A 23,932-nucleotide genomic window follows, 5' to 3' on the forward strand; every position below is an offset into this window, starting at 1 on the left:
GTTCAAATTTTAGATTAAGGTTTGTGAAATTTGTTCATGTTTTGGATTGGATGTTCATGATTTTAGCCCTAATTTAATTTCTATATTTATGTTTACCATTAGGTTAGGGTTTATGAAATTTAATCCCGATTTGTCCCAAAATCCCGAAAATATTTCAGGATTCCCAAAAATTTGGTTTGGGATTTGAGATATTAGTTTCAGTTCGGTATACCATACCGAACTAGCCCTAAAAGATTCCATCTTTCTTTCACTCTCTCAACAAGGCTTTCTCCATCAAGTGCAGAATGCCTGCAATTAGTTCATTCCACGCAATTTTTTTGGACATATTTGTTGATTTGTCCTTCGAACTTGTATGGAGCTGCCAATTTTCGCCTAAACTTTAATTTTAGCCGATCATCCTTTGAACTTTTATAATTGGTCAAATTTTCCCTTGAACTTTAATTTTAGTTGATTACCCCTGAACATTTGTAAATAGTCAATTCCCCTTGACATTAGATTTTAAAAAAATTTCATTCAATTTTTCATCCATCCAATTTTCCATCTTTTTTGCCCTCATACAGTTGTCATATGTTGTTTCTGTGATCAAGATGAATGGAAAATTGGATGAAAATTTTTAAAATCCAGCGCCGAGGAGGAAATTGGCTATTTATAAAAGTTCAGTGGGGCAATTGGCTCAAATTAAAGTTCAAAGGAGAAATTGGCTAATTATAAAAGTTCAAGGGGGTAATTGGTTAAAATTGAAGTTCAGGAAAAAAATTGATAGCTCCATACAAATTTTAAACATAAATCGACAAATATGCTTTTTTGTTTCTGGTAAGAATACAAAACCTAGAAAAAAAATAAAAAGTAAATTTATATTATATATGTCAGCATGCATGCCTTTTTGTTTCTTGTAAGACCACCTCCAATGGTGGGCTAAATGATAAATTCCCCCCTAAAATTTCCCACCACACTCACTTTAACCCAAGGGGAAAATGTGGGCTAGATGCTAAAAAGGGAAGTAAGGCCAGAAACTGCCCAAAATCGGAGTGGACCCCACCAAAGAGAGTGGTTTTCAGCGTTTGGGCTCCAAACCCAGCCCATGGACTCGCTAAATGCGCCTAACGCACGCTCCTTCCGACCGGCCGGGACCCACCCACATGGGCCTGTCGGCCATGTTCCCCAGAGCTCCAACGGCTTTTTCGATCGAACGGTTGTGATCATCAGGCCGTTGGTTAATCCAATGGCCTAGATTCAAAATTTTATTTTATTTATATTTATATTATTGAATCCAACGGCTGAGATCAAATATAATCAAATCTATTGGTAAAAAAAAATATTTAATGGCCCAAATTTAAATCCAACTGCTAAAATAATTAAAAAAAAATTATTTAACTCAAAATTCACCCAAAAACTCTATAAATACCTATGTATTTGTTCTAACATTCACACAAAATTCAACCTCCATTCAATAATTTATCCAACGTACTAGACAAAATACTTTGCACAAGAAGACACTTAAATTTATTACTAGAAAATAACAACTCAGTACACTTAAAATTATTACATAAATTCTTAACCAACGTCATCAACGTTCACCTTCTTGGCCCCATACATGCTCAACCAAATCCTTGCAGAGTGTGTCATGACATTGAGGAGCTTGAATTCTATTTAAACGTTGCATATACTCAATCAAGGTGACCCTATCCTGTTGAGTCTCATATGTGGTTGGAGCGAGATATTCGACATCTCTTGCAATAGCTCTCGCATGTGTTGGTTGGTCATCACCCATATCTTCGTCTGAATCTTCTTCAATTTCGATGTACTCATCTTCCACAATCATGTTGTGCAAAATTATGCACGTCATCATGATTGAATGGAGGTCTTTGGTCTGCCAAAATCATACAGCCCTTCTAACAATGGCCCATTGAGCTTGTAGGATCCCGAACGCTTTCTCGACATCCTTCTTGTAAGACTCTTGTCTCTACGAAAATAATTTATTCTTTGCACTATCGGGATGAGAAAAACTTTTGAGAAAGATACCATCAGTTAGGTAGTAACCTAACTCATACCTATTACAATTTACCTTGTACCGAAATTCTGGTGCCCATCCATTGACAACATTATCAAACAGAGGAGAAGACCAAAGAACGTTGATATCGTTGTTTGATCCATAAGCGTCGAAGAAAGCATGCCAAATCCATGTGTCGTAAGATACCACAGCCTTGAGCACGATGATTGGCTTGTTATGATAGCCCTTGAATTGGCCAGCCCAACCAGTAGGATAATTCTTCCACTCCCAATGCATACAATTGAGACTTCCTATCATTCCAGGGAAGCCTCTTTTGTCTACCTTGCGTAGAAGCCTCTTCAAATCTTTACGATTTGGTTTGTGGAGGTATGTGGCTCCATATATGCCTTCAATTGCCTTACAGAAGCGTTTCAGGTTCTCAATAGCAATACTTTCTGCAAGTCGGCAATACTCGTCAGTTGAGTCTGCAGAGCACCTATTAGCTAGCTTGCGAAAAACATATATGAGCTTCTGATGAGGTGATAGACCTTGTTGGCCTGCGGCATCTAGCCTCCTTGCAAAGTAGTGGTCATGATTGACAACTGCATTCAAGATGCTTTCAAAAAGCTCTCTCCTCATCCGAAACTGCCTCCGAAAATCATGAGTAGGAAATCTCGGACGCTCGATGAAATAATTTTTCATCATTCGGTCATGACACTCTTCTCTATCACGCTGCACATATGAACGCACCGTGACATAGATGGCTAGATTCGCCATGGTGCTCAGATTGCTTAAACGAGTTTACAAGTTCAGCTTCACTGTTGAACAATTCTTCATCCTTAATCTCAATCTTTTCTTGGTTTTGTGTCATCTGCATTGCCATGCTACGCCTTCTTCTATCACCCATTGATGAGATATTGAGGATTTTTAGGAAACAAAAACTCCTTGAAAGTTGAAAGATTGGTGAATATAGAGGATGATTGAAGGTTGAAAGGTTATGTGATCAACTAATATTGGACATATGTTTATATAGAGGATGATTGATGAAAGTTGAACGGTGGGTGAAAGTTGAAAGTTTGGTGTTGAACGGTTGATGAAAGTTAAAAGTTTGGTGTTGAACGGTTGATGAATTGAAAGTTAGCCCAAAGTTGAAAGATTGGTGGAAAGTTGAAGGCTTGCTTTGTGAAAAATTTAATGATTTTTCAATATTTATCGGAATTTAAATATTTTTAGATTAAAATGTTCATAAAATTAATTTACGATAGTTTACATATTTATTTAAAAAAAATTAATTTAAGAAAAAAAATAGCCTAAGTTCATTCTTTAATAATTCCGGGCTAAAATTTTAGTCCAAAGTGATTGGAGCTGAAAATCTGTTTCTGAGCTAAAAACTAAATTTTTCGGTTTAAAAAATTAGGCTTTTAGCCCAACCATTGGACTCGATAAATTTATATATGTCAACTTGCGTACTTTCTCTTCTCTTCTCTTCATTTCACTTTCACGAAGCCATGCTCTTTCTTTCAAAAAAAAAAAAAAAATTAGAAAAAAAAAAAAAGTAAATTTATATTATTTATGCCAACTTGCATACTCTCTCCTCTTCATTTCACTTGCGTACTCTCTCTCTCTCTCTCTCTCTCTCTCTACATATTTCTTTCTTTGCCTCTTTGTTATGACAAGCAAATTTGAGATGGGGTATTTCCTTATCATCTTCACCTCCATATTTATGTTTCTCTTCCTAATTCTGTCTTCGTTCATACTCAAAATCTTCACCGGAAAGTCTATCCGAGACCTGAACTACCCTCCCGTAAAAGGCACTGTCTTCCACATGTTCTTATACTTCAACAGAGTCTACGACTACCAAACCGAAGTTGCCAAAACACACTCAACTTTCCGGCTTTTAGTCCCGGACCACAGTGAAGTGTACACGGCTGACACGCGCAACATTGGGCATGTTCTGAAAACCAACTTTGCCAGCTACTCGAAAGGCGCCTTCACTCAAAGTATTCTATCGGATATTTTTGGCCAAGGGATATTTGTTGTTGATGGAGAAAAATAGAAGCAGCAGAGGAAGCTTGCGAGCTTCGAGTTCTCAACAAGGGTGCTTAGAGATGCTAGCTGCTCTGTGTTTAGAAGAAATGCTGCCAAACTGGTTAGAGTTGTTTTTGGAATTTCGAGTTCCGGAGGGATTTTTGATATGCAGGTGAGTAATCTGAGACCTAAAAGATTTGTTGAACTTTTCTTTTCTTGTTTGGTATTTCTTAATCAAACTGGTTTTATGAAAATTTATTTAGAGGGCTTAGCTAATTAAGCTTGGAAAGTTGGGGGAGTCCTAATTAAAGTCAATTTGATCTTACTGATTTTTGCTACTGATATGAGAATAAAGCACGCTGGGAGGAAAAATTGATCTGTGAAATTACAGCTCGTTTGGAGCCTAAGATTGCATTGGATTGGATAGCTTATAAGACTGATGTATTGTAGACTTATAGTAAGAAGTGGGAGAGCAGCAAGAGTTTTCATGTCGTGGGATTTGAACGTATAAGTTAAATACAACGTTAATATCGTACCATTTTATGGGTAGGGATTGCACGGGTGGGTTAATTTCTTTCATGAGTAATCTATTTTCTAACTTCAACATACCTCGAATCTATTGAGTTATCCAATCCAATCCTTATAAGCACACGCCAAGGTCTCTTAATTCTCTGATGTAGGATTCACACTCAACAAACTCTTCAGATCAAACCTAACATTTTGCATTTGATTCTATTTGTAGGATTTGCTTATGAGATGTACCTTGGATTCCATATTCAAAGTCGGGTTTGGAATAGAACTGCATTGCCTGGAGGGGTCAAGCAAAGAAGGGACTGCATTCATGAAGGCCTTTGATGAATCTACTGCACTGACCTATTTTCGCTACATTGATCCATTCTGGAAACTAAAAAGAATCTTCAACCTTGGTTCTGAGGCCTCCCTTAAAAAGTATGTCAAAGTTCTAGATGATTTTGTGCACCAAGTTATCAGCAGCAAGAGGAGATTGCAAGAGGAGCAAAAAGATGTTGTAAGTCAATTTTACATTACTACATTGGCTTTACAGAATGTGTCTCTACCATGTAATTCTATTTGTTTTTTACACACCATCGGTTTCTCTTGTGAGGAAAACTTACAGCAAGGGTAGTGTTTTGCACACATCCTTTTTCCCCTCCTACGCCCCACGCCCCACAGTTTATTTCTGACCTTCGGATTGTAGAAATCAAAAGACAATTAAAGGGAAAAATAAACAAGGGTGTCCAGAAGGAGAAACAAGGCGTGCTGAAATCATTTCCCTACATTAATGGTAAATTTAAGATTTTAGTTTTCTAAGAAGTTCTGAATTTTATTTTATTGTTTCAAAGATTGACAAGGAGGACATACTGTCAAGATTTCTACTGGAGATTGTGAAGAAAAATGAATGACAAATATCTGAGGGGTATAATACTGACTTTTATGTTTGCTGGCAAAGACACCAGTGCAACTACACTGTCATGGTTCTTCTACATGCTCAGAAAGAACCCTCTAATACAAGAAAAAGTTGTACAAGAAGTGAGGGATGTCGTTGGTGATCAAGTAGGCGAAGCGAAAGTTGATGAATTTGTGGAAAACATAATGAAGAAACTCTAGAACGAATGCACTATCTTCACGCGGTGCTGACAGAGACCTTAAGGCTCTACCCTGCAGTTCCAATTGTATGTGTATACTTGAATAACCTGATTTTAATTTTCCTCGTCACATTTTTTTTAGTAAGATACTTGTTATTTTCTTTACTTTCTATAGTAGTTTGTGAGCTTCCAAACAGGACAGTGCCAAAACCTTGATTAAAGTCTGTTAAATATATCAAAACCAATACAAGAAAGTCATTATTCCACAAGGAAACTTAGAACACTGTTTGTCTTAAGGAATTATTCCCGCTTACTTGCAAATTACATACTGGCACATGTGCATAAATAGTTTGTGCACACGTGTGTAACTATATTTAGTCTGCATAGATGAACGAGTCCTTGGCAAATAAGGAGCCAAGTCTCTTAAGGAAATTTAAAACCCTGTCTATTACTAAGGGAGAAATAGGTAGTGAACTTCAACTGTTTAAGTTGGAAGAATTCTTCATATTACTGTAAATATTGACATCTTTATGTCTTGGTTTTCTATAAGGATGGGAGATGTGCAGATGCAGATGATATTCTTCCAGATGGCTTTAGAGTGAGAAAAGGAGACAACGTAAACTACATCACCTATGCCATGGGGAGAATGCCTTATATCTGGGGAAAAGATGCTGATGATTTCCGACCTGAAAGATGGCTTGAAAATGGAATTTTCAAGCCCGAAACACCCTTCAAATTCGTCGCATTTCACGTTAGTGAAAATATTTTTTTTTTTCCTTAATCACAAATATAGATGCTAATTACCCAAACGTTCACCAATAGTAGTTTCACTTTCATTTGTGCTATTTGCAGGCAGGTCCGCGAATCTGTCTAGGGAAGGACTTCGCTTACCGACAGATGAAGATAGTAGCGATGGCTCTCCTTAGCTTCTTTCGCTTCAAATTGGCCGATGAAACAAAGCTGGTAACCTATAGGACCATGTTCACCCTTCACATAGATGGCGGTCTCCCTATGATTGCAGTTCCCAGAACAACCTAAGTAATTTCTTCTATGCATTGAAAAATAATGTTCAAGGTTTATCAACCATCCAAGTGTAAACTTTACATGTATTTCCTATATACACGTATGCACATGTAAATGATCATGACTTTCAGGTTTTTCCTGTTTACAATGTTCGAAGTAGTAGATCAAGGTCCCTATTTTATTGCAAGATATATACATAATGTTGAGACGGCTACACGCATAATATAACTAACAACATTCATTTTTTGTCGCAACATAATATTCTGTCTCCCCCAGATGCATTAAATAACCTGTGTACAAGATATATACCTAGCCGAGGAGTTCCTACTGTTGGCTATATGTACCTTTTCGGTACAGGTGTTGCTACCAAACACTTTGTACTTTCTTCCAACCTACATGATACTTTAGGACTCATTTGGTACACATGATTGGATTGGAATGGTTAATTTAATTAAAGTATGTTGAAGGGAGAAATAATAATATTATGACCACCTAGAGGATCGAAGATGAATTACTCATGAAAAACCATTCACCTTCACCTCAAAATATACCTTGAAATTTCAAAGTTATTCGTTCCAATTCAATCATATGTACCAAACGAGCCCTATAGTTGCAGAAAGTCATATCAACCGCTTGTGCCCATTCTCATTTCCTACACACAAGATCATCAACATATATCAGAATCACAGTGGTGCTGAATGCTTCTTTCTTGATAAATAATAAAGAATATGTTGTGCTTCTTTTATATCCTGTACCCATAAGAACAGAACTCAGATTTGCATACCAAGCTCTCGGTGATTGCTTGAGGCCATAAAGAGTTATATTCAACTTGCAAACCAAGTCCCTTTGTGATTCTTGCGGATGTCCAGGTGGGCGACTCATTTAAACATCTTCTTCCAAGTCCCTCTCTAAAAATGCATATTTTACGGAATAAAGGCCAATCCTAATTTAACGACAATTGATAAGATTACTCAAACTATATTCATTTTTGCAACTGGAGAAAATGTTCCTTTGTAATCCACTCCATAGGTTTGTGAGAATCCCTTAGCAACGAGTCTTGTCCCTTGATAGGATTAAAAGCACACCACAAAGTAGCACACAAATGTCCTATTGATTTTCCTTATTAACACTAAGATTTGTCAATTGTAGCATATGAAAATAAGGGTCTGTTCCGCAGAAGATTGTTTTATCTAACTACTTAAAATGTTACAAAAACTGTGTTGTTGTCCCTACTGACCAGTCACTGAAAAATAATTATTAGACCGACTTACACTTATCTAAAGTCTACGAAATTTTATATGAAGACACTAGACACACAGAGCTACACTCACACAAATTTTTGGGATTTTTGGAGTTGATTTGCTATTTAAATTAAATCGAACAAAAACAGAACAGAAACAGATTTTTAAGTAGTTCACAAATTAAGAAAAACGAGTTAGGGGAATTGCTATCCACCACCAAATAATCATGCAAACATGTTATGTTTCATTCAAATTCCTTTCATTTTCGGATGAAGATGCTCAAGTTGGCTCAATGTTAGAACTCAACCTATTACTCTTTCTTATGTAGTATGTTAAGAGAATGGCGTTTTCAACTTAACTTAGTCCCTAACATGCAATCTAGAATGGTGTGTTCATAGATTTAACAAGTAGAAATCATTAAGAGCAAAAAGAGTTTGAGTCATCACAAGGCATCGTAAGTACTAGTGTTGTCTTACTTATCCTACAAATTGATTCACATGTTAATCGCAATTAACAAGTACTACTTTAGAACATATGTAGGTCCTCATTCGAAAAGGGCAGGCACACACATATTCATAGCATTAGAATCCTAGATATGCTTACTAAGTATGCATCTGTAGAAAACACATAAAGAAATTCATCAATGAGACAAGTAGTGAACCAATTTTCATCTATTCATAAAAGTAATTCAAACGAAATGTCATAACAAAATTGCAATCATTTTCGAGGCTTCAAAACGGCCTCTAACTACTAAAAATTAGTTACACATAATTCTCAAATTAAACCAAAAGAAAGACATGAGTTTGAGAAGATAAACCCGAAAGAAGAGAGTGCCAAGATTTCATCCTCTCTTTCCTTTCTTCCCTAACGCAGCAACCTTACCTCTTTTCCTTTCTTTCCTTCCTTTTTTCCTATCTTTTTTTTTTCCACCTTTTTTTCCCCTCTTTGCCGCTGCAACTTGCAGCCCTTTTCTTCTTTTCTGCTGTCACACTTTTTTTTTTCATAACTCACCCCACTAACAGCTATTTAGTGATGACAACAAGTGAGAGGAAATGCTAAAACAATTGTAACCCTTTGGGCAGCCTTTATGCCCATTACTCCCACTTACTTATCCATTTCCTCTGATATTTGAATAGATGTCAGCTGGCTTGTTCTTGGCTGCATCAGTTGTGGCTGCTAGTTTTATTGGATTTATTGCTTTCAATGCTTTCTTATCAATTACAAACTGCTCAGCCTCTTGAGAACCTTTCAGTGTTAAAATGGCCATAACTTCTTCTAAAAAAATGATATTAACAATCCGTGAAATGCTCCAGAAAATAGACATCCGTAGCTTTCCAAGCATATAAGGCTCATTCTCTGATTCATTCTGAGCTGTCCGCAACTTGCTTCCAAAATCAGCTGACCTGCACAGGCAGTTTTGACGAATTTGTTACTTAAAATTCCACTTGTGTTATTTTGTTTTTTCTTTACTTGAAAAATCCTACAAAACACAAAAACAAAGTAAATAGCTCAAAAATATAAGGAACTAACTAAGAAAAGACAAGTGAATTTAATGTAAAATATATATAGATATGAGCTTATCATCCCTCTTGTATTTTATTTTGTAAACCCATCAACAACTGACTGATTTTTCACCTTTTGGCAGCTTAACAATAGTCCATGTTTGTTCTCATCAACAGCTTGAAGTTCCTCTTTCATTGTTTTTCTCCATATTAGTTGAGAATTTGCTTCTTGAAATGTTGTAGGTTCTTTAAAATTTTGCTCAAAAAGCCTTACTTTCAGCTCATGATTTGAAGGAATATTGACTTCCGCAGTTTCAACAATTGGGAGAGGAGCTGTACTAAAGGGATACTCCTCCTAAGGCCCAAGCTGAGACGTTGGTCCAAAGTGGGCTTCATTTTCAGCAAAACAAACATCATGTGATACTACCATTTTCTTGGTCTTTGTAGAGTATCCAAAGAACATACACCTCGCTGCCCCTGGATCAAGTTTGTAACTAATGTAATTCAGTCATAGTTAGGTCTTTATCAACTTTGTTCACCCATTTCCCATGTAACTGGATAATACTTTTTCAAGTACTATCCGTTAATAGGCATCCTGTATAATGAACCAGTTCTGTCCTTAGGTTGACATGCCATCTTAGAGAGAACTTTATGAACAATAAAAGGCCCTTCTCAATTCGAGGACCATTTACCATACCTTGGATTCTTAGTCCCAATAGGCAAAACTGTTTGCGAAACTAAGTCCCCTTCCTCGAATGATTTTTGATATACTCTTTTGTTATATGCTTTCTTATCAATTCTTTCTTTTTTTTTTTTTTTGTTTTTTTGTTTTTTTGTTTTTTGAGTCATGAGACGGTTGCAACCATCAAACCTTGCTTATGCTAATTCCTCTAATTCTTGCATCATTGCCTACGCATACTCGCCACTTGTCAGTCGTGGTGACCTGTAAAAAGCTAAAACTTATCAAAATTGTGGAATGGCATCATGCTCATTGGTTTGAGCATAATATGGTGTTGACTACTCTAACCTAATTTTAAGACCAGATGTGTAATGTCTAAAACTTTCAGTCGTGGAAATCGTATTATCAATGAAGATTGTTTCAGATACTGAATCGTGTAACATATGTTCTTTGACGAAATCATAGACTTTTTCGCATTGAGCTCGACATGACTTTGCCTCGACCCATTTTGTGAAGTAGTCGGTAGCTACTAGGATCCAAGCATATTTTGTTGTAGCAGAGGTCTAAAAGATCTTCCCAAAGATGTTCATGACCCATCCTCTGAAAGGCCATGGTTTTAAAACTGAATGTAGTTCCTATAGGGGACTCGTTGTACTTGGCTGTGTAACTGACATTGAACACACTCCCGTCCATACCTAATACACACCCTTAAGATTGTTGGCCAGAAATAACCATGGCGTCAAATAAGCCATCTCATCGTTCGACCTAACTGATAAGCGTCACAAATCCCTTTATGTATTTCTCTCATTACTCGGGTAGCCTCGGTATATCCAAGAAAAAGTAACAAAAGGTCATCTTCGCCTTTTCTGTAGAGCTCGTTTTGGTACACAATGCATTTTATGGCATGATGCTTGACTTTCCGGTTTATGTTTGCCCCTTGGATTGTTGAGATACTACATAATTGGTCGTCTTCAATCTGATGGTATCACTTCGACTGTGTAGATGTCCTTTGGCACCTTATGATCTACCAAAGGTGGTAATGACATCACCCTAGTTCTAATCAAGCTGTCTTTCAGGTGGGATTGTTGATTAACTAGAGCCTAGAATAATTTTTTTTCAACCATTATAGCCCAGCTCATCTCGCCTTTAGAAAGTTGCGGGTCAGAGGTGATTATCATTATTCTTAGCTCTAGAAATGTGCTTGAAGGTGATGACAAAGAACACATTGGCCAAATAGGTAGACCATGTGATATGGAGCTAACGTGCAACTCGTGCAATGGAAAATGCCCTTAATTTGGTTAATCATAAGCTCTGAATCACCAAATACAAGAACTCGAGTTGCCTTAAGATCATGAAGTAGCCTAAGACTGATCACAATAGCCTCATATTTGGCTTAGTAGTTGGTACATTCAAAGTCAAATTTGAAATCAAACAACCAACGTTGGTGCTCTAGTGATTGAATGATGATCCCCACACATTCTGAAGACTCAGTACTAGAGTGGTCGAAATATATGGTCCAAAAATTGTTTTGCATTTAGACTATGCCGATCTTGACTTCCTCGCCCCCAAAACCATATGGAGAAGAATGACATGCTAAGAAATTGGCTAATGATTGTCATTACACTACCTTATGAGAAACATACTGGAGAGTAAATTCTGACAGTATTGTGGTCCACTTGGTGATTTGGCCTTTAACAATAGGTCGTGTAAGCATATATCAAATGATTTATGTTTAGACAATTATTTGAGTCTCCAAAGGCAACATGTAATGTCGCAACTTTGTTGCCGTAAAGAATAGAGGGAGGCAGAGATTTTTATCGGTTGTATAATTGATTTCAGCTGAGTTGATATTTAGACTGAGGTAAAATATGGATTTCCCTCAATTACTTTCGTTGTCTTAAGTCAGTAAGCGCCCAATCCATGCGTCAGTTACCAAGATGTACAATTTCAAGAACTTTCCTCGTTTGGAGGCATCAAAACTAGTGGATTTACTAAGCACTCTTTGATTTTATTAGAAGCTTGTTGGTGCTCCGTTTACCAAATGTGTTTGAATCTTTCAACCTTTAGCGAAGACAAAAATGCTTTCATTTTTCTGGCTGAATTAGCAATAAATCGATCGAGGAAATTGATCTAGTAGAACAGAGATTGAGCTACTTTTTGGTAGTCGGCAGATGGGCATCAATAATAGCTTTAGCTTTATTCTTATTTACCTCTATTTCCCGCTGATGAACCAAGAAAACAAGAAAGTTCCTGGCCGAAACCTCGAGCACATTTTTTTAGGATTTGTCTTTGAATTATGTTGGCGCATCTGCTCAAATGTTTGTTGAAGATCTGTCAGATGATCTCGGTGCTTTTTCGATTTGACCACAATGTGATTAATGTAGACTTCAACAATCATTTTAATGGGATCATGAAAAATTGCTTTCTTTGCACATTGATAAGTGGCACCAGCATTCTTAAGACCGAAGAGCATTACGACATATTTGTAAATACCAAGGGTTCCAGGACACTGAAAAACCATTTTTTGAACATCGGCTTCTGTAATAAAAATTTGATCATAGCCGGCATGGCCATCCATGAAAGAAAATTTTCATGGTGGTCACAACATCAATTAGCAAATCAGAAATTGGCATTGGGTATCCATCCTTAGGTGTAGCCAAATTTAGACTGCAAAAATCAATGCAAATTCGATGAGTGCCATTTTTATTTATGACTGGCACAATGTTTGCCAGCCATTTCATATACCGAGCCATCTGAATAAAACCATCATTCAATAAACGCACAATCTCGTCTTTGATGCTGAATTATAATTTGGTCAAGAATCAGCATAGGGGTTGGCGAAATGGCTTACAATGTTTTTTTATTTATTTTAAGCTTGTGTTCAACCAAGGATCTACCTAGGCAGGCATCTCGTGATAATTCAAAGCAAAACAATCTTTGTATTCAATAAATTAATTTGCAAAGCTTGATCTTTAAGGGCCGAGGTAATAAGAAACTAATAAAAAGAGGATGTGCGTCATCGGTTATTCCTACATTAATTTCTTATAATGGATCTTAAACTTCAAGTTGATTGTCCTTAAGCTGGGCGGGCGTTGCTTTTCGTTGTCCAAAAGAAAGGGCGGCCATGTTTTCTCCTTTGGCAAGAAACTCAATTAAGTTGACGCCATAATAAGGGTTTTGAGAGATCACACACCAATGGGCAAACAAACGTTCCATATAGATGAAACTGTGACTTTTCGTCCAACATTGTTGGCGTAACTAAACATTAGAAAAATCGATGAGTAGCGCTTAATCATGTTGAACAGTTTCAGTGCCTACTTCGATGGCTTCTAAACAGAAATCTTCAGGTTGGCCATTTTCGTTGAAACCTTGCAATGTGATAAAGCTGACTTAGTTATCATAATAATAAGCATGGATCATGTTTGTCTCAAACGATTAGCTATCGGCCAAATGAACCAAAGCCGATTTGCCATCCCAAAAGACCAAGACTTGGTACTAAGAAGACAGAATGACTAGTTTGATGAATCCAATCTCGGCCAAGTAAGGCATTGTACTCGATATTTGAATCTACGAAGAATGACGCTGTTATATGTGGTCTTCCAGCAATAGTAACCTCCAAAGGCAGGACGCCTTTAGTTGTAGACTTGTTGTCGATAAAACTGCTCATGGTTACGTTGGATAATATGATTTATCTTTCGACCGCTTTAGAGCCCTTATCATGAAAACTGGCATGGTATTCATCGTGGTAGTCTATAAACACCTTAGAAACTGAGAGACATTCAATGTAGATAGTTATGTACAAAGGTTTAAGGTGTAGTAAATTGGTGGTCACATCACGAAGGAAGATTTCCAATAAGGTAGTGTGCAACTGTCTTTCATGGTTGAGATGAGCCATGTATTCCACTTCCACATTTCCATCGAGCGAATTCAACTGATAAGATCCGATTGGAGTCTAGGAGGAAGGACATGTACCATGTTAATCTACATATTATCCAAAACTGTGGGGCCTATGATATCGTTGTGATCCTCTTCAGTTAAAGGTATTTCTCGCTAGGTTTCACTTTTTTGTCCTTGGTGGTAGGTGCCTGACGTTGAGGATTGTGTGCAAATATAACAAAAGTATTTACACAAGAAGGGGTTTCAATAACTTTTCTTTCCATGGCTAGCTCTAACGTGATATTTCTATCTGACTCATAACTCTTTGACTGAGCCTTTTTCATCAGGGTTATCTCACGAATTTGACGCTGAAAAGTATTCATGACGTCCTGAGCATCAATATATGAATTAAGCCACCAAATTCGCTCTTGCTTTGCCTTGGTTAGGCCAAAAATACTAGAAGTGCCAACAGAAATACCGCAGGCCATCCACGGAGAAAAGAAGCTCTGTATCATCCATGTTGACATACGACTCGAATTCGAGCCCCAATAGCTTGGCCTCATTATATGCTGAACCCAGGCCTAGATTGATAAATTTGACTTATGCTGGATCATTTCTTCTTCTGCTGCAAGGCTAGTAAAAGCCAAGTCGATACACTCTTGGAACTATTATAGTAGATTATAAATATCACTAGCTAAGAATTTTTGTGGAAATCCTTCATATATTCCAAAGCTTTACCAATAAATGAGGGGTGCATGTTATGCCAAACTTTGATCAATGGCTACTTTGGAATAATTTAAGGAAGAGCCTTTTGAGCTTCTTTGGCCAAATGCTCTATTCGTGCTTTCATTTTGCCTGGACAAAGCAATAACTTGATAAGCTTCTCAGACTTCCCTATCTCAGTCTCTATAGTGTAGACTGAAATCTTCTTCCCTTCGGCTATCTCGGCGAGAATTGTAGGAACTTGTTCAATTCCATCTCGTGTTTCAACTGTCGAACTTGAGTTGCATTTCTCTGAGCATTGGCAACCTTATTTTGAAGGTGAGCCATGAGCACATTACACTGCTGCAGGCATTTTATGACTCAGACTTCGCAATGTATGTACCAGTTAGAAGGTTATACCCATATAACTGAGTATCTGTTGGCTTTGGCAGCTTAAATGTCCGTTGTGGAGTTGACACGTCTATATTGCCCACCTAGCTGTCAAAGTAGTCTTCATGGTAAAATCCTCTATCAAAATCGAGTTGTCGCCAAACATGAGGCTTCTAATTTCTAGACTATGGCCCAAGTCGATCGAAAACTCCTGAAAAACTTTGTTCTGAACCGACGGATGGGAGTAACGAGATTATGGCCCAAGTCCTGAAAGACTATGACCCAAGTCGATCGAAGTTCTTTCTCCTTCAAAACCAACAAAGCCTTTGAAGTGCAAACCGACGGATGGGAGTAACGAGATTTTGCTGAACAAAAAGAAATGCCAAGGTGTACTATAGAGGCCGTGGGGGAAATGGGTGAAGATCCAAGACCTAAATCATAGAGTCTAGCTCTCGTTTGGAATGTTAGACATGGCAGAATAAGCCAGTTTGGCTGAGCAGTGGGTTGTAACTTGGTTTCTTTGCAAGTATTTTTCTTCAGTTCTTTTAAGAATCTTTGTAGATTTTATATTTGTTTTCTTCTCTCCAAGACTGCTGTATTAATATGTGTGTGGTGATGATAAGATATTGATTCATTATTATTTATATAAAGGGTTAGAACTCTAGAAAACAAAATAAATAAAAATTAACAAAAAACCTGAACCGAACAAAAAAAAAATTGAATTGAACTTAAATCGAATAAAAAAAACCAATGGAGAATCGAAACCGAACTGAACCAAACAGTAAATTTGGTTTGGTTTTCGATTTTGGTAAAAAAATCAAACTGAATAGAACCATACCCACCCCTACCTTTAAGTCTTTGGCTTTAGGTATAACATGATGTGAAGTCTAGACTACAGCCTCAGCTAAAGTTGTTTATGTCTTCACATCTTTTGAGTTGGCGTGAGAAAGCGCCTTGCACACAAATGAATTGTCAATAACGATCTCTGCAACATCAATGTTGATATACGGTGTCCCCATTGTCCTCAGTCAAACTGTAGCTTACAACTGGATTCTTGTATATTGCTCCTTGAGACGTTATTTTGATGGCGATTTCCTCCTTAAGCAAAAAGTCATATGGCTCAACATGCTCGGCTAGTTTGTAAATGTCTCGAAAATTCATGCCGATAAACTTCTTCTGGAATTCCATAGTAAGGCCATTTTGAGATGTCCTGACATACTCTTTTTTCAGGCAAAGGAACTTTGCACCAATGTTTTGCTACCTTAAAGTGATAAAGGTACTCAGCAAATGAATAATTTGGTGCTTGAGCCATTGTTGCCAAGGATGACACTGACACTTCCATTCCAACCCTACAGAATTGCTCGTGGAATTTTCTAACCAAGTCATCCCAAGTTTGCAATGAGTTTGACGACAAGTTAATATACCATGAAAATGTGACTGAAGTTAAAGAGAAATTGAGTAGTTGTAACTTGTGGAAGTCATGGTTGGCATCTTCACACTGGCCATGAATCGGGCAATGTGTTCCAAGGAGGACAAACTTGATTTGTTGAGGAACAAATTAAAATCGCGTTCACAGCCGAATCGATCATCCGTTGAATTTCCTCCATGTTAATTGTCGCATCTCCTTTTTTTTCCATCCTAGCCATGCCATTCAAGGTGATGGCTCATAAAGAGACTTCTAACTAACTATGTTTTCACTTGTACTAACCTTAAGCTATTGTGTATGTAAGGTTATGTTTTCACTGAGAGATATTTTCTTTTTCAGTGGTACTACGTTCGCCCCCTGTCTCTCAACAGTGGTATCTAACCTATTTGCCGAATTTTAGTGGATAATGTTGTTAATAGACAATTCTTTCCTCATATGATGGTTGTATCCCCTCGTGGTAATGATTTTTCGTATCCTACTTGAGGTTAAGTCGACCGAGCTCACGCTCCAAAGTGTTCTCTAAATGTCTGGTATGTTCGATGAGTCTATGTAGAAAGAACAATCTAGGAGTTATGTCTAAAGCTTTATTGTCTTCTTCATCTACCTTTTTTACTATACCTTCCTAAGGTTAAAAATCAATGGGTCTCGTTCTCTTTTTAATAAACATAGTTGGTCACTTCTAATAGGCTGAAAGTTATTTCTACCTCTCGGCGCGCCATGGGCTCTGGTGTGACGGCAACATGATGATCTTGTGCCAATTCTACACCAGTAAACACAGTTGCTTAGTTTGCAGACATCTGATTTGTAGATGCCTGATTTACAGATGATCTTCTTGTTTTCTTCTTGACAGAGTGAGTTTCGATGGTCAGGTTCTTCGTAGTTATCTTAGAATTGGTCCCACCTGGCGTGCCAAAATGTTGGCCCTAAAAATTACAATGCCTACGTGCACGCAGGCCAAGTAACTATAAGCCAACTATGTCTTTCTTGTGAATGCTGGCTTGCCAAATCGCAACCGCTCTTGGTTGGGCAAGTAGAATAGATGTGGTGGTGATGTCGAATATGTTGCTCACTTTTGTACTTGAGCATTTACAACCAAGGAAGGAACGCGTCTCGGCCTTGGGTTCTAAAACCTGAAGACAAGGTTGCTAGATCACTACGAAGTTCAATAAATGGTTTGGCTTTCAATGTGCCGAAGACGAAATAACCTGGTAATACCTCACTTCACCAAGAAGCTAATGGAGTGACTTCTTCAAGATAAAGAAATAGAAACTCTTCACCTGCTGAGACTTGGATATATAACCAACCAACCTAGAAGCAGTGTTGCTTATTTGTCCAAAGTGAAGGATAGTATTTTTCTCATAGGTGTGAAAAGGGTTTCACGTAGAGCGAGTGTTATCGCATAGGGTGTTTGAATTGTTTGTTGAGTTGAAGGGGCATTTCATGTTGCCAAACCTCTTTTATTTATAGAGATGTTTTTCACAACAAACAAGCCTGCTGAGGTAGAGCCCTGATAGGACTGTATTTACTCGACATTTACCTGAATGTTCTCTTTTTATCTTTTTAATTCCCTTCTTAGCCAAAACTTCATATTCATCCAATTCCGACCTCTTTGATTCCAACTAGGATTCTGAACTTGACTCTTTTATGCAATTAATCATTCTTATATGATCAAGAATGAATTTTAATTCTTAGAATGATTCGCATCTAATCAGAGGTCATTTTGATCCTAGGAAATTTTTTTAGTTTACTTAAGACTTGATTGAGCCACATCTGAACTTAATCCTTTCACAATTCCACTTACATGAGGACTCGATCGAATCAACCCTTTCTTGGGCTAAAAGCCTACTGGCCTGTGGGATCACCATTGGGCTGAGGATTGTGGCTTCTCAACTCGGGTTAACCATTCTCGGCCCAAATTATTATTTCAGACCCAAACAAGAGATACACAATTATTGTAGCGTTCTGAACCAATAATATAATATCATATATAAATTTCTTAGAATCTCTTTACATGATGCTATATTATTTGCATAGAATGTCATGAAACGAGAGTGTATCTATAAAATTGTGATGTTAACCAAACGACACACGAGGACAGAAAGACTTTAGACTGACATGTGCATCGCACGATCACATCACATCAATTTGCTCATTAAATAAGAACTCCGTTAGACTTTGTGACCGATCTCCACGCGCCTTTTCCTTCCCGCAACCTCCACCGTCAGTAAAATACTCCCCCCCTCCTCTCTTTCTCTCTCTCGGAAGTATAAACTACTACACCCACACGCATCATCAGCCAAACCATGGACTTTCTGTCAAATCCATTCCTCTTCACATCTCTGGTTTTATTGTTATCCATCTTCACTGCCCAAATCCTAGCATGGAAACTGACCAAGAGAAAGAGGAAGTATCCACCAATTGCTGGCACAATCCTTCACCAGCTGCTCAACTTCAAAAGGTTGCATGATTACATGACTGATCTTGCTGCCAAGTACAAGACCTACAGGCTGATTGGGCCCTTCAGGAATGAGGTTTACACCTCCAATCCACAAAATGTTGAGTATATTCTCAAAACCAACTTTGATAATTATGGCAAGGTATGTATACATCTCTCCAATGTCTTCATAGTTAATCGCCCAAAAAACCTATGTGACTGTAGATTTATACTTTCGTACAATTTTTTTGTTGTTTTTTTATTTATTTCAAAGTTGGGTGCATATGGGAGCATACTGGCCTGGCCAACTTAGCTACGCCCGAGTCTGCTTGTTAGAAGATGCTTATAGTTTAATGGGTTGCAATTAAATTTCACCAAAATCTCGTTTTTATGAAAGAGTTGTGATGATTCTGCGAGGTCCTTTTTTACTTGCTCAGCCATTCAGTTCTTCATTTGAAACAGATGCGGCATTTAAGTACCTTCCCTTTCCTTTGTCTGATTTAGCTACCTTTCAAGACAGGTACTACCTTCCATTAGAGGAGACATATACGGCTTGTTTGGTGTTTAGTACTGGATTGGATTGGATTGGACAGCTCATAACATTCAAAGTACGTTCGAAGTAAGAAATGAATGTAGAGGGGAATGATTTTTCATTGTGGGGAACAAAAGGTATAAGTTATACGGGTGTTGACATCCTACCACTTTGTGGGGGTTGGAAGGGATTAGTTTCCTTAACAAGCAATTCATTTTCTACCTTAAACTTGGACAAAATTTCGTTATTTGTTCCTTTAGAATCCAATGAATTATCCAATCCAATCCAGTTCTAGGCACAAAACAAACCTTTTTGAAAAAATAAAGAAGGAAATTATGGTCAGTTTGAAGTTTATTGCCATGTTTGTAAGTATATTAACTAGTGATTAAAGCCGATAAGAGACCATAGTAATGCTAGGACTATTGATGTTGAATAAATCAGAAACTAAATTAATTGTTGGCATTAAGCAACAAGGGAGGCTCTAACTTGTTCCTTGGAACTTTGAGCAGGGGTGGTATAACTACAATATGCTTAAGGATCTTCTGGGTGATGGAATTTTTACGGTTGATGGTGATAAGTGGCGCCAACAGAGGAAGATATCGAGCCATGAGTTCTCGACAAGGATGTTAAGGGAGTTCAGCAGTGCAGTCTTCCAAAAAAATGCAGCAAAAGTTGCAGATAAACTGTCGGAAATCGCAGCTGCCAACCAGACAATTGATATTCAAGTGAGTTTGCAAAATTAAGTTGTTCAAAAAGAAACCAAGTCAATTTGATTATCCTAATCAACTAGCTATGTCATTAATGTAGGATATGTTTATGAAGTCAACGTTGGATTCGATCTTCAAAGTAGCATTTGGTACTGAATTAGACAAAATGTGTGGATCCAATGAAGAAGGCAGGAGTTTTGGTGATGCTTTTGATAATTCAAGTGCATTGTCCCTCTGGCGTTACGTAGATGTCTTCTGGAGGATCAAGAAGTTTCTGAATTTGGGATCGGAGGCTGCATTACGGAAAAATATCAAAATCATCAATGAGTTTGTGTTTAAGCTAATCCATACAAAAATTGAGCAAATGCAGAAAAATGATAACAGTTCTGTGACTGTGAGTGACAATAGCTATAAGTTTCTGTATCTTATTCGGTTTAGAGCCATCAAACATGATACATTTTTTTTTTTTTTTGTTTTTTTTAATGCTCGATGCAGGTGGACAGAGAAGATATTTTGTCAAGGTTCTTGCAAGCGTCCGAGACTAATCCCTTATACTTACGAGATATAATCCTCAATTTCATTATTGCCGGTAAAGACACAACAGCAACCACACTGGCGTGGTTCATTTACCTGCTGTGCAAGCATCCTTCTGTACAAGAAAAAATTGTAGATGAACTGAAGCAAGTAACCGGCATGAAAAGGATCACAAGCTTTTCCGAGCTTGCAGACAGTCTGAGTGAAGATGTTCTCGAAAAGATGCACTATCTCCATGCTGCAATCACTGAAACTCTCCGAATCTATCCTGCAGTTCCAGTGGTAAGGAAAATCATCTGCGAATCATCACTACCACGTAGTTGAGTGTTGCCAAATGTTCATAATCTATGATTCTGGAGCTCTTCACTCAATCAGAAGTATCGGAAATTTCATTTCCATCCCCGCCCATAGATAGAGTTCACAGATCAAGGGCCTAACTTCGTAAATAATCCTCAGGTTTTGTTCTTATTACACCTTGGTTGCAGGATGCAAAGATGTGCTTTTCAGATGATACTCTCCCAGATGGATACAGTGTGAGGAAAGGAGATTTGGTAGCATATCAACCTTATGCAATGGGGAGGATGAAATTCATATGGGGAGACGATGCAGAAGAGTTCAGACCAGAGAGATGGCTCAACGAGAACGGAGTCTTCCAGCCGGAGAGCCCCTTCAAGTTCACCGCCTTTCAGGTTTTAAAAAATTTCTTTTGAAACCAACCTTCATCCAGTAAATGTATAGATACCTCTAACTTCTTTGCATAATACGATGGTTGACAGGCCGGACCGCGAATATGTCTCGGAAAGGAGTTTGCTTACAGGCAGTTGAAGATCTTCTCGGCTGTTTTGTTAAGCTGTTTCGTGTTCAAATTGAGCGATGAGAACGCAGTTGTCACGTACAGGACGATGATTAATCTTCATATCAAGGGAGGTCTACAAGTTCGTGCCTTCCACAGAGACTGAATTTGGCTTGGTACTCAAGTATGGATGTTTCGTGTAATGTCACATGGTATGTAACATCTTTTGTGCTTGAAAAACAAAATGGTTGTCAAACAGACTCTTAGTATATAACCCTTTTGTAATAAAGCGATGTTGTACAAGCACCAAGATGAAATGAAATATCCATTTGATCCACTGCCATTTAGCCCCCTGAAGAGCAGGGCCAGGTCTCCGTCGCACAATGAACCCGCCATAAGTTGGTATCAGACTTGCCAGATAGAAGAGTTGAACCGAAAACTCCTCACTTACAAGTAAGAAGCCATGCTACTATAACGTGGGATAGGTGGCCTATCATTAGGTTTTTGGATTTCATCCAAATGTCGGTAAAAAAATGTCACATTTCGGGCACTTGAGTCACTTTCAAAGGGCAATTTCTGATATTCATGAGATGAGTAAACGTAGTTAGCCAAAAGAACCAAGAATGATACATATTTCCGAAAGTTATTTAACACTTTTAGATCAAAACTTGTTGGATAAATTACAGAATTGCAGAGGCACAAGAGGGTTTCCTATAGCATCACAAACTACGACACAGAAAAGCTGCCAGGCAAGTAGCCAAAAGGATAAACATGCATTCCAGTTTTACCGATTACAATGATCCAGTCACAGGAGGAGGAAGTTGAATCCCCGGCCTTGCGTTCCATCCTTTGCGCTGCCTGTATGCCTCAATTGCCTTGACTCGAACCCTCTCCTTAGAAGCATCTTGTACATTCTTCAACGCCTTCAGAAAGCAGGGGAATTTTTATTAATTAACTGAATAATTTTAATCTGTATCGTAGTATCATAGAGAATGAAATGCTACCTTAGGAACAACCAACTTTGGGGGCGCTTGAACCACGTCTCCAAATCTGATTTCCTCACATCCAGGGAAATCTTCATTCTCCTCTGTCTTGCCCTTCTTCTTTTTGTTTTTCTTTGCCTCCAAGTACCTGAATACGAAACATAGTCAGTTGTCACTAATCAGTAGAATATGGCTACCGTGTTTGATATCAATCAGTGCAAATTACGACACAATATCCCGGAAAAACTGCAATCTGTTCACTTTTGCATATGATTCATTGACAAGCATTCGACGGAAGATCATAAGGCGTTAAACACATACTTTTTCTTACGCTCCTTTCTTTTTAGCCGAGTTCCTGATTGCTCCAATCCTACATTTTCAAACCGAAGGTCCTGTACTTGCTTTCTCTTTCTTTTCTTCTTTTTCTTCTCATCCGTATGTTGATGTTCCGAATCCTCAGCATTACCCTCATCATCAAATCCAGTTTCAAAGTCGACTTCATCCTCGGGCTTCTGTTCACATAACCATTGTTTTTTTTTTTCTTTGTTATACACAAAATGCAAAGTCACCAACTCAAATTCAAACGTCCCTAATCATACGCAAGTCACGAGTACTTAAATTGAACCTCAACGGGATTAGCTATTGCATTACCCAAACTTGCTTCAAATTTAATCAAACTGTTCCAACCAACCTAGCAACCAAAACCCTAAACACAGAATTCCATAAACAAAAGCACATTGACAAGAAAAGCACTTACTGGTTCAGCAGCACCAACTCCATTTTTCCTCTTTTTTTCTTCAGCAACTTTTGAGAACTTCAAATCGTCTGAAACCGTTGAAAATTCACAAAAGTAAAATCAAAGAGTGAGAATTTAAGAAAATAATATTTATTTATTTTCCTCAGAAAAGCGGGAAGAAAACAAAAACCTTTGGGATCATGAGAAGCAGTGAAGGCGAGGAGTTTGCGAAGCTTAGAGGGCAAGGCGTCGGCTTTGGAGTAATCAGGTGGCGGCGGCAGCCTGGTGTATCCTCCATCGTGCGCTGCTCTGTAATTCTTCTCTCTCCGTCTGATTCCTTTACCTCCCATCTCTCTCTCTCTCTCTCTCTCTCTCTCTCTCTCTTCTCCGTCCTATCTGTGTCTAAGTAAACCCTAATCACTGCAGCGGCTGTTTGTTTTCGCGCGTATTTGAGGCCCACCGAGTCATTGGGCTTAAAATTGTTTAATTCCGAGCTATTGAGAATTCGAGAATTGAGTTAATTAGTGGCGTTTATTTTTGTCAATGTTTTGAAACGCGCCCTGCTTATATATAATAAGCGGTTAGTCACTATCACGATTAATTTTAAGGTATTTGCGGCCAACTAGTTGGAGATGCACCTGGGTGCATCTAGGCAGGTTGGGTCATTATGTGACTATTTTGCTTTTTCTTTTTTTTTTCTTTCATTTTTTTTTATTATTTTAAAAAATCGCATAGAGTTGCAGCTGTCATTT

General features: G+C 38.0%; 3 protein-coding genes and 1 pseudogene across 3 annotated transcripts; 2 read left to right on the forward strand and 2 right to left on the reverse strand.

Moving 5' to 3' along the window:
• Window positions 1-1,963: 1,963 nt before the first annotated feature.
• On the reverse strand, window positions 1,964-2,767 carry LOC108868739. Its single transcript, XM_048575541.1, has one exon. It carries the CDS (start codon window positions 2,765-2,767, stop codon window positions 1,964-1,966), a length of 804 nt encoding a protein of 267 aa, XP_048431498.1.
• An 840-nt stretch (window positions 2,768-3,607) lies between these two features.
• On the forward strand, window positions 3,608-6,887 carry LOC108868740 (annotated as a pseudogene).
• Window positions 6,888-18,648: 11,761 nt separating this feature from the next.
• LOC103967718 (cytochrome P450 704C1) lies at window positions 18,649-21,798 on the forward strand. Its single transcript, XM_009381012.3, has 6 exons — window positions 18,649-19,058; window positions 19,937-20,152; window positions 20,235-20,528; window positions 20,630-20,950; window positions 21,154-21,357; window positions 21,445-21,798. The coding sequence occupies exons 1-6, from the start codon at window positions 18,765-18,767 to the stop codon at window positions 21,625-21,627; spliced, it is 1,512 nt and encodes a 503-aa protein (XP_009379287.2). The 5' UTR covers window positions 18,649-18,764; the 3' UTR covers window positions 21,628-21,798.
• A 267-nt stretch (window positions 21,799-22,065) lies between these two features.
• On the reverse strand, window positions 22,066-23,571 carry LOC103967720 (H/ACA ribonucleoprotein complex subunit 4). The gene is made up of 5 exons (XM_048575605.1): window positions 23,371-23,571; window positions 23,202-23,269; window positions 22,766-22,956; window positions 22,466-22,592; window positions 22,066-22,384 (listed from the first exon to the last, which is right to left on the reverse strand). The coding sequence occupies exons 1-5, from the start codon at window positions 23,528-23,530 to the stop codon at window positions 22,253-22,255; spliced, it is 678 nt and encodes a 225-aa protein (XP_048431562.1). The 5' UTR covers window positions 23,531-23,571; the 3' UTR covers window positions 22,066-22,252.
• Window positions 23,572-23,932: the final 361 nt, after the last annotated feature.

Source organism: the organism of the source record quoted next, unplaced genomic scaffold (genome assembly GCF_019419815.1).
Source record: "Pyrus x bretschneideri cultivar Hongxiangsu unplaced genomic scaffold, Pyrus_bretschneideri_v1 Contig8, whole genome shotgun sequence".
Taxonomy (NCBI): Eukaryota; Viridiplantae; Streptophyta; class Magnoliopsida; order Rosales; family Rosaceae; genus Pyrus; species Pyrus x bretschneideri.

Coding starts and splice junctions, on each gene's coding strand:
- LOC103967718 (XM_009381012.3), top strand. CDS start 18,765: ATGGACTTTCTGTCAAATCCATTCCTCTTCACATCTCTGGTTTTATTG. Junction 20,529..20,629: donor ATGATAACAGTTCTGTGACT/GTGAGTGACAAT, acceptor TGCTCGATGCAG/GTGGACAGAGAAGATATTTT. Junction 21,358..21,444: donor TCAAGTTCACCGCCTTTCAG/GTTTTAAAAAAT, acceptor GATGGTTGACAG/GCCGGACCGCGAATATGTCT.
- LOC103967720 (XM_048575605.1), bottom strand. CDS start 23,530: ATGGGAGGTAAAGGAATCAGACGGAGAGAGAAGAATTACAGAGCAGCG. Junction 23,270..23,370: donor TGCTTCTCATGATCCCAAAG/GTTTTTGTTTTC, acceptor CAACGGTTTCAG/ACGATTTGAAGTTCTCAAAA. Junction 22,385..22,465: donor CAAAGTTGGTTGTTCCTAAG/GTAGCATTTCAT, acceptor TGCTTTCTGAAG/GCGTTGAAGAATGTACAAGA.
- LOC108868739 (XM_048575541.1), bottom strand. CDS start 2,767: ATGGCGAATCTAGCCATCTATGTCACGGTGCGTTCATATGTGCAGCGT.